Below are 9,718 nucleotides of genomic sequence, written 5' to 3'. Positions count from 1 at the left end.
TGTGTGTGTGTGTGTGTGTGTGTGTGTGTGTGTGTGTGTGTGTAGAAGAGGTGTCACTGCTCCAAAGCAAAGGGGAGCAACTTGCTGTCTGTTTTCTTTGAAAGTGGGAAGCGATCCTCTCCTCGATGAAGGTAATAGAGAACACTTGCTGCCTGGCATCTTCTCCACTCAGGGCTCAGTTTGCTCTTGCCACAGTGCCTGGCAATCTCTCTCAGGTCCTCTCAGATTAGGAACTGAGGGTGCCCTGGAGAATTCCATCCAATTGGACCTTCCTACGGTATTCAGGTGATAAGCAGGAACGTCACACACAAGTGCTCCATTTCCTTTACCTAGAATATCGAGAAAATAATCTCCAGCTTAAATTGTAAAGATGAAATGAGCTGACTATGTAACCAATTTTGGCACAAAATAAATGGTCGATAAAAGCTACCCAACTCGATGATCTGTTTATTGAGCTTCTTGGCCCCAGGCACTTCTTGGAATAGAGACATAAGACCCTGTTTCTGGCCCTAGAGTGGCTAAAGGGTCTTCATAGCAATCGAACACTACAGGGAATGAAAAATTCCCCTCGGGAACTTCTAAGAATGCCCTCTTAGCTGACTTCTTGTTCTGCATCCATCCAGGAGAAGGGAGCCAGATTCAAGGTTTGGCCTTGGGTCCTATACAGTATCTGAATTTCCCAGGAGTGAATTAGTTTTGGTCTCAGACGGTGAATGGCTTTTAAGCTTAAACAAAGTTTGGAAACTTGCTGAGACTATGTGTGAATAAAGGTATGAGGAGCCCTGGTGAGGGAGTTCACCTACGGAAAATAGCTTCAAGCGCTTCGCAGGGCCTCCAGGTGAGGATCGCCCTGCCAGTCAGTTATCACTTACAGAACAGATCCGATAGCGACCCGGGTACCCATCCTGCCCGCGCGCAGTCCAGGTGGCGCCGGGAATCTCTGCGAAGACTCAGACGCAGATCCGCCCAGGTAACAGATCCACGTGGAGAGAGGAAACTTTGCCTGGCCCGGAGGTCACCGCAGCCGAGGGGCTCACCAGGCTGCAGCCACGCAGTGGGCCGTGCAGCCAAGCCGGGAAACCGAGCACCGCGGGCCCCGCCACGGGACGCGCTCCCAGTCCCCCGCCCTGCGCACCCCACCCCCTTCCCTGGGCCGCGCACGCAGCCAGCGGCCGCTGTCAGAAGCCGCGGGAGCCGCCTCGGAGACGCAAGGCCCACTTGCACCCAGGACCCTGGGCCTCCGCTTTGCGGGTTCGTCTTGGAGAAGCATCCTGGGCCTTCCCTTCCCTGCTGCAAAGGGCGCGGGCTGGCGGGACGTCCCGAGAAGGCCGGCCGCTCGTGGCCACGTCCGGGCCGGGCCCGGGCGTGCAGAGCAGCAGAAGCAGGGCCGGCGATCGCTCCTGCTCTCTCCCCAGCGCGCCGGAGTCGGGGCGGCTGCTGTGGCTGCAGCTTCGGGGACAACACCTTCCCCTGCTGAAGCTCCTTGTTGCAGTCCGCAACTCTTCTCTGCTCCGCACGCTGGGAGCGAGCTTGCCCATCAGGTAAGGAAGGCTGCGGGTTCCGAGGCTCCGGCTCGGGCGGGCGTGTTTCTGAAAGTTGATTTGAAATGCATCCAAGAGTGAGCCGGGCCAGTCGCGGCTCCTCCCCGAGGCGACTCCTTTGCTCCTGCAGACATTCCCGGCACTGGCCGACCGGCCGGAGGACCTCCCCGCGCGCCCCGCACGCCCACTCCCGAGCGCCCCCAAGCAGAGCCAAGCGCCAGGAGTACGGAAGCAGGCGGGACGTTCTCCGAGTTCCCCACTCTGCCTCTCTCCAACCTCAGGCAGGTGAGGGTCCAAACACAGAGATCCGGGCGTGGGATTTCAGACTCAGCAGGTCCCGCGTGCCCGGACCCGGTCCTACAAAGAAGAACACCCCCCTCTTTTTTATCTCCATGGTCCTCAGTAGCCGAGTTCCTGTAGAGAAGTCCCTAGGGCCAACATTAGTATAGTTTGGGGCGGAGTCGGTCTTGGAGTGCGAAACCTGGGGACAGGGGTGGGGGTGGGGGTCAGGAGAAGGAGAAACGCCGTTGGGGGGCGGAGGCCTAAGTACAAAACGCGTTGACTTCAAGTGAAATCAGATCAGTCAGAGCTGTTCGCTGTGACTTCTCTCTCTCCTCCCTCCCCGCATTTCTCTTGGCTGGACTCTACCCTCCAGGCTCATTCTTTTCGCCCTGGACACTCATTCTGTTCTTTCCCAGGAGTGCAGCAGCTGAGAGCATCAAGTCCCACCAGACACGAAAGCCAGACGCTTCATTTTTCCCCTCTACAGATACTCCTGGCTCGGCCTGAACATGTTGGACGGCTTGAAGATGGAGGAGAACTTTCAAAGTGCGATTGAGACCTCGGCCTCCTTCTCCTCCTTGCTGGGTAAGTGTTCACAGTGTGAGTCCTGGGCGCATCCTTCTGCCCTCAGGCCCGGAGCTCAAGATTCTGGGACCCACTAGGCGATTGGGGGAACTATCATGTTCACAGGGGAGCCCATTCCCTGTCTTTCCCTGTCCATCAGTCCTTTTGAATAGTCCCTATCCAAATGCAACCAGCATGCCTCCCCAGGCCTACCGAGCTCGGCAAGGCATCGAATTCCCCAAAGCCTTGAGGGGCGGGCGAGCATGTTCATAGGCGTTTGAGTGGCAAGTAATTAAAAATACCCAGGGCTGGGTTTTTAATCAGGGAGCTGGTAGACGGCTCATAAATGCCCCCGCTTTCTCCGAGGCCTAAGGCCAAAATATCAGAGGTTCGAGGCCGAATCTCCCAAGTTCGAGGCTGCTTCTTGTCCCCCGCCAACTCCAGCCCCAATTCCAGTCTTGGGCATGGCAGAGAGGCTTTTCCCTGCAGGTGGGCAGCGCTGCGCCGGGATTAGCTTGCACGGCGGGGGCCCTCGCCTCGTCTTTAATTAACTGAAGCCGGATCCTAGGTCCGACAGGCAAGCCCCATCTCCTCCTACCTACCTCCAATCCAAACCCTTTCAGCCGTTGTAGAGAGAGTCAAAGGACCCGGAGGAGTAACACCCGTGGGTCTTCCAGAACTCAGGCCAACGATTCTTAGTTTGGGTCTGCCTTTGATGCTTTTCAAGTTTGGGCGCCTCGTCTTTAATTAACTGAAGCCGGATCCTAGGTCCGACAGGCAAGCCCCATCTCCTCCTACCTACCTCCAATCCAAACCCTTTCAGCCGTTGTAGAGAGAGTCAAAGGACCCGGAGGAGTAACACCCGTGGGTCTTCCAGAACTCAGGCCAACGATTCTTAGTTTGGGTCTGCCTTTGATGCTTTTCAAGTTTGGGGAAAAGTTTCTCTCTCTCTCTCTCTCTCTCTCTCTCTCTCTCTCTCTCTCCCCTTTCCTGCTTTCTTTTGGGGCAGGAGGGATTTTCGTTTTTGTCATTTAAGCCTCTTCCCTCTTTCCTTCAATCAGAACTGCTAGAGTGGGTTGATACATTTTGGTTGGAGAAACCGTGTCCAGAAATTCCTCGCCCATTCCCAGCACTTCACATGAAACGAAATCGCGCAGTTGGTGTTCTCTTAATCAACCCCTTTTTCGGAAATGTCAGGGTCTGTCCAGTTGCTCCAGACCCCGCAGGCCAGAGCTCGTGCAGACTTAAGGGCACAGCTGGTGTAGCGTTTGGTCCTGAGCCCTGCGCAGCCGACTTTGGCTTTAGCGCCGGAGTTCTGGTCTGGGATGCCGAGACCAGGCAGAAAGAAAACACAATTTTTAAATTAAGAAGACTGCATTGCTTTTCCTAGTCCTTCTTTCCCCACTTCCCCCAAGTCCTAATAACGACCAGCTTACAAGCTGGCAGCTGGCCCCCAAACCGAAGAGATGATATGAAGAAGGGTCATCCCTTTGGGACTTCACGCGCAAGAGTGTGTTTATGGTGGGACAAGGGCTTCTTCAAATGGTTGTGAAAAGTATCAACAAAGGCGACCAAGCGGCCCCCTGCCCCAGGGCGTGTATGTACACCCTCACTGGTACAGAATTTCGAGAAGTCAGAAGGTTAAGGGGTAGGACCCAGCGGATTCCCAGACTGAGTTCAGGAGTTTGTCGCTCCATGCAGCGCCATTGAGCGCGCGTGACATCTCCTACTCCTGTGGGGATTCTTCCCATAGCTTCACAAGCAGCTATGAATTTTCCCCCATCCATCTTGACATTTCCTAATTATAAAAAGCCACCTGCAATTTGCATGCCAACCAAAACAGCAGTTTGGGGTTCACTAGTTTGAGCAGTACTGAGTTTGCCTGGCGAGACAATATTTTTCCTTACCCACAGGCCTTTCTGGGGGAAGAAAACAGAAAATTTTAATTTTAATTTTAATTTTCTTTTTTAAAAAGAACACAATTGCAAGCAGATTAGTCTTACTCATTAAAAAATAGTCAAAAGGCACATGGTGGTTTAATGATTAAATCACTACACATAGTGATAGCCCCTGGAGGACAAACTTACTTGTAATCTAATTTTACAGGACGTGAGAATGCTCTCGCAGGTACCTGGATAGATCTAATAATTAAAGGCTATTTATTGATTCCAGTCCCCCTCTCCCTAGAAATTAAACTTGCCTCTTAGCCCTTGTTTATTAGAGATGCCACTTGATTTGATTTTTCCGAATCCCTGTTTAGTTGATGGTCAGAAGGGCTTCCTGGGGTGCAGGGTCAGGGCGATGGTTGTGGGAGCCATCTGTGGGACTGGGGCGATCGCGTTTGGTGTTTGGAGGAATTGACTGGCCGGGGCGGCTCACCAGCGAACGTCTGTTGCCGCTGCAGGCAGAGCGGTGAGCCCCAAGTCTGTCTGCGAGGGCTGTCAGCGGGTGATCTCGGACAGGTTTCTGCTGCGGCTCAACGACAGCTTCTGGCACGAGCAGTGCGTGCAGTGCGCCTCCTGCAAGGAGCCACTGGAGACCACCTGCTTCTACCGGGACAAGAAGCTCTACTGCAAGTACGACTATGAGAAGTAAGTGGCCGCGCCGGAACGCCCCCACGCACTGGCATCGCTGTGCACGGGGACAGTGTGCACCCTCATCCTCTTTTGCAAGGTGTAAGAGGTTCCTACAGAAACGTAAAACTCACGTTCATCGGTGTCTTGTACACGCCACGGGCTGCGGGGATTCACTCCGGTCGGTTCACCTTGGGCAAGGGGAGCGCGCAGAAGCTCTCGCGATCGCGCCTTTTCTTGCTTGCTTGCTTGCTTGCTTATTTTTAAATTATTCCAGGTCCCTTAACCCCGACCTGACCGCTCTCAAAGGTGACTCTCTGCGGGCCTGGGTTCACTGGGGTGCCCCACGGACCACTAGTGACCAGCGACTCTTTGCTGCTTTTCACTCCGTCTTACTGTTTAAGCCTCTCTTGCGTTAGTGCCCAGCGGTGAGGCAGCAGGAATCAGACAGTTTCGGTCCCCTGGACGCCTCACCCGCTTGGGTTTGGACAAACTGGGCTCGGAAATGGCGCTGCTGTAGCTCACAGCTAAGTGAAGGCCGGTTTGCCTTTTGGGCTAATTGCCTCCTGAGGGTTTCTCCAAAACCCTGGGGCATCTGAGTTGGTAGGTCAGAGGTTGGAGCCAGATGTGAACGCCCCTTCTGCATCTTCACCCAGTCCTGTTCTGGGAAGAGGTCTGTCACGTAGCAGGTTCAATGCCCCCCCCCCCCCCCCCCCACTTTTCCCCCCCCCCCCCCCCCCAATGCATCAGTGTTCTGTTGTGTTCTGAGGACTGGAAGGCAGGTTACTGAGAGCCAGTCCTTTCAAATCTAGGTTTCTGAACTGCCTCAGGGAGTGTGGGTTGGAAGGATTTCCTAATTCTCAAAGGACAGGAGCCTGGGAAGTAAGGAGAGGAAAAGGCTTTTTCTTGCAAAACTAGCTAATTGATAGGGACAGTAGATTCTCAGGGATGTGGGGCACCAAGGGAAAGGAAAGTGGCAGAGCAGATGTCTCTGACTGGTGTATACTGATGGTGTGGGCATGTGAGCAGGCTTGGAGGAAAATTCTGTATTTGCCACTAGTGAATAAATAAGTGGCAGGCACTGTATAGAGATAATGAGAGAAGGGTGTGTGTGTGTGTGTGTGTGTGTGTGTGTGTGTGTGTGCTTGTGTGTGAAAAGCAGCTCCTGTGTTATTAAAAATGCACAGGGAAAGGAAATGTGGTGAAGTCTGGCTAAAACAAGAGATTTCTTGTTTCCTTCCATATTGTCTGGACTGTCAGGCTTACTGAAAACTTGACCAAGTGATTAGACCTAATACAGAAAGACAGACAGATAGACAGACACACATATACACACAGACATACACACACCCTCTGCTGAGTAGTGCTCCTTTGCCACACATAAAATACATTTTATTCCCATGTGAAGAGGATGCTAGGCCTTTCTGTTGTTTTGAAAATGCTTTACATTTTTTTCAGAACTTAAAAAAAAGGATACGTGCTTGATTTTACTTGAATTGGACAATATAGAAATACACAAAGAATTTCAAACTCCTTCTGAGCACTCCAGGAAGTAATCAGTATGGCAAACAGTTCTGTAAGAAAATATGCCTCTCTCTGTTGTGGGTTGTCTGTTTGTGGCTGCAGTATCTGAGCAGAAAGTGTGATTTTTAGGTAATTAAGCAGATTTGGTCTATACAACTTCAAGTATCACCTTTGGATAAAGCGCCTGGTGATTGCTCGCTTTTTTCTCCCTTGCTTTTCATGTAAAGGTTTTTGTATTGTGTGGGCTCAATCTTTATCTTTCTGCTTATAGATTACTGAAATGTCCACATCCTTCAAGCACGACACTAGCAAATTCAAAAGTATTGGAGCTTAGGAAAGGATTTGGGTTGTGATTTTTCTATTCTGTTTGTTAAAAAAAAATCACGAATCAAAGAAGGCTTAAGGGTCAACACAGCTGTCTGGCCAGTCAAATCTTCTTTAAGGAAGTCAGGCTGTGTCAAGAGGAGAAGAAACAGTTGTTGTAAAGTACTTAACACAACAATGTACCTTCCATTTCAGCCCTCCAGGTTTGGCGCGGTTTGGGCTTATTAGCCAAGAGGGTCAGTTCTCCCCTCACAAAGCTATTTCTGCAAAGAGAAAATTGCTGGGATCAACTTGCCAGCTGCTGGCCAGAACCAAGATTTTATAGAGGGGTGTGAGCTACATTGTTCAGAGCGGTGTTGGTGTGACAATGAAGCTTTTTAATTTTTAATTTAAAAATATTTACTGATGCAGAAATGTCCAAAATCAGTTTGCTTGGGCTCTTTAGCTCCTGGCATAATATTAGTGCTAGTCTGTGCTCAGTCTATCAGTTTCTCTTTTAGATTCATTTATTCCTTTCTTAAATTCCTTTTCTCCTCTATTTCCCTTCCCAATCCCATTCTTCTCCCAACAAAGCAGGAATTTAATGTACTCGATACTCTTAATAGTATTAGTCCGCGGGGTACTTGCTGTAGGATAGTGGAGCAGTGATTTTTTTTTTTAAATTGGGTCCAGGATAATTTCTTTTATTCAACAGGCTTTTATAGAGCTTCTCTATGCAAGGCTCTGGTTGAGGTGAGGAGAGAATAATTAGAAAAATCTTGGAGCTTGCCTGCAGGAGGCTTATAACCAGATAATTTCTTCATCTGTTTTATCCTGGTCATCAAGGGTCTCCTGAAAACTTCCTTCACAGGACCAGGTATTGATAGAGATGATCTGGAATGGTCACATATTTATTCCCCAGAGAATGCTGCTCAGTTTGGGACAATAGTCAAGAAACAACCATAGAAAGCAGTTTTTCTCCTTATTGCATTAGTAAAAATCTCTTTGTCTCAAATCTCTCTCTCTCTCTCTCTCTCTCTCTCTCTTTCTCTCTCTCTCTCTGTGTTTGTGTTTGTATGTATTCCTTCAATATTTGAGGTGCAGACAAAGCAAATGGAAAGCAAATATAAGATGAACATTAAGTGATGGGTCAATGAAGGTGGTACATTCTAGAGCACTTAATAAAAAAGGAATCTTAGACAGTGCCTTTGTCCTTCGTATTTATAAAGTTCAAGTGCCATTTTTGTACATTTAAGTGGAAGCCTATATAGCAAATGTGCAGTCTCAATGACCATCATAAACATGGTTTTGACAGTGAGAATCATATGTATTTTAGTCATTTGCATGCATATTTGGCTATTGGGAAATTCTGAATTTACTTTTGAATCCCTGGTATCAGGCCTCCACTTAAAAAGGAAAGAGAATTGTAGAGATGGGGGTGGGAGTAGGAGGGAGATCAGAAAGAGGGAGGGTTATAGAAATCAGAATGCACTCCATACATGTATGAAATTGTCAACAAATTCAATATGAGTTTCTTAAAAAGTGAAAATTGCATTCTGTTGACTAGTTGTCTCACCTTCATTGTGAAACACCAACTTTTTTCCATTTGAAAAAAAGAATTGACAGTGGCATCTTGGACATGAGTGTTCATTTGAAACCTCAGGATGTTTTACTATTTGGCCTCAGCTACTATGACACCCTTAGGAATACTTTATCTTTCAGTTATCCAAAAACAAATAAGCATTTAAAGCCAGAGTGCAGAATGCTGATATATGAACACTCAGAAACTAAGAACTGGAGGGGACTTTTTGCTGCTCGTGATGTCAGCAAAGAAAAATAATTGGTTAGATGAAAAGACAACACGGAGAAAACTGAGGAAGCTGGACTGGGTGACACATCACGTGAAGATGCTGTAGGTGTGGATGCTTAAAGACTGGATTCAATTTTCTTCAGCATTTCTGCAAGTTAACAGACAACCAAAATATTTTCCAGCCTAGAAAACTTCTATTTATGTAACTGTTGTTCTCTATTTAAGTGAGCTCTCTGGGATCTGGCTAGTTTGGAGATTTCCCTGAATTTGTTCCAAACAAATACTGTAGCTGGGTTTCAGTCTGAGACAGAAGAGACTGTTGGATAACGGGAATGTGGCAAAACAATAGATAATTAAGCCCTCTGGAAGGCAGCCCACATTTAAATCAAATTTATATTGTTTCTTTCATGTGCCTAATGGCTGGTGGGTCAGGGCCCTCTTCCTCACATACGAAGTTTATCATTATCACCTGGATTGTTCTGGACATTCTAGGAGCAGTGTGGGGTAGTATTGCTGTCGTCAGAGCTGTTTGCCGAGCATCATAATGCTCCTCATGTCAGCAGATCACAGCCCTGGGAAGCCTCTCCTCTGAGAGCACGCTGATGTTTCTGTCCCTTCCTTCTGGAGTAGAGCAATGTTCTAGAGAAAGGGACAGAAATGGGGGAAGTGGCTATCATTCCATGTAGAGCCTTCTTTGTCTTTCTTTTGACTTTGTGTATTGTCAGTCCCAGGTGAAAAAGGCGTAGGCAATGCTTTCTATTAGGACTGCAATGAACTCATTCTGCATTTCATCAGTACAGTGCAGGAGGTATGTAAAGAGGCATTAGCTTAGTTTTTATTACTGTGACAATACGTGGAGATCAAAATTGGGCATGCAGTGCCTTATAAAAGGAATGCACAGATGAAATTACAGAAGCAATTGGTAGAGTTTTGCTAGACTTTATCTTCTGTTGACCTGGCTCTGGGTACAATAAAATTTAAGGAATATAAAAATCAAACACAGCTAGGTAATAAATTGATGTCTGCATTAAATTGCAGAAAGCTTAGTAATAAGCTGAGCACAGAGGCTGAGGCTGTGTTTATGCAGGAGGACTTATCTCTTTTTTTTTCTGTTTTAATTT

The 9,718-nt window shown here is 48.4% G+C and overlaps 1 protein-coding gene across 1 annotated transcript in view; it reads left to right on the top strand.

Annotated features, from left to right (window-relative positions):
- The first annotated feature begins 1,186 nt into the window (after positions 1-1,186).
- The window catches only part of Lmx1a (LIM homeobox transcription factor 1 alpha), a 183,939-nt gene continuing 175,407 nt past the window's right edge, over positions 1,187-9,718 (top strand). The window contains exons 1-3 of the mRNA XM_008848255.2: positions 1,187-1,541; positions 2,311-2,408; positions 4,792-4,978. Coding sequence (XP_008846477.1) covers positions 2,333-2,408; positions 4,792-4,978 — 263 coding nt within the window. The 5' untranslated portion in view covers positions 1,187-1,541; positions 2,311-2,332. The remainder of the gene's footprint in view (positions 1,542-2,310; positions 2,409-4,791; positions 4,979-9,718) is intronic.

Source organism: Nannospalax galili, unplaced genomic scaffold (genome assembly GCF_000622305.1).
Source record: "Nannospalax galili isolate Female #2095 unplaced genomic scaffold, S.galili_v1.0 scaffold383, whole genome shotgun sequence".
Lineage (NCBI taxonomy): Eukaryota > Metazoa > Chordata > Mammalia > Rodentia > Spalacidae > Nannospalax > Nannospalax galili.
The sequence above is the reverse complement of the archived record's forward strand: the minus strand, read 5'-3'. Positions and strand labels throughout refer to the sequence as shown.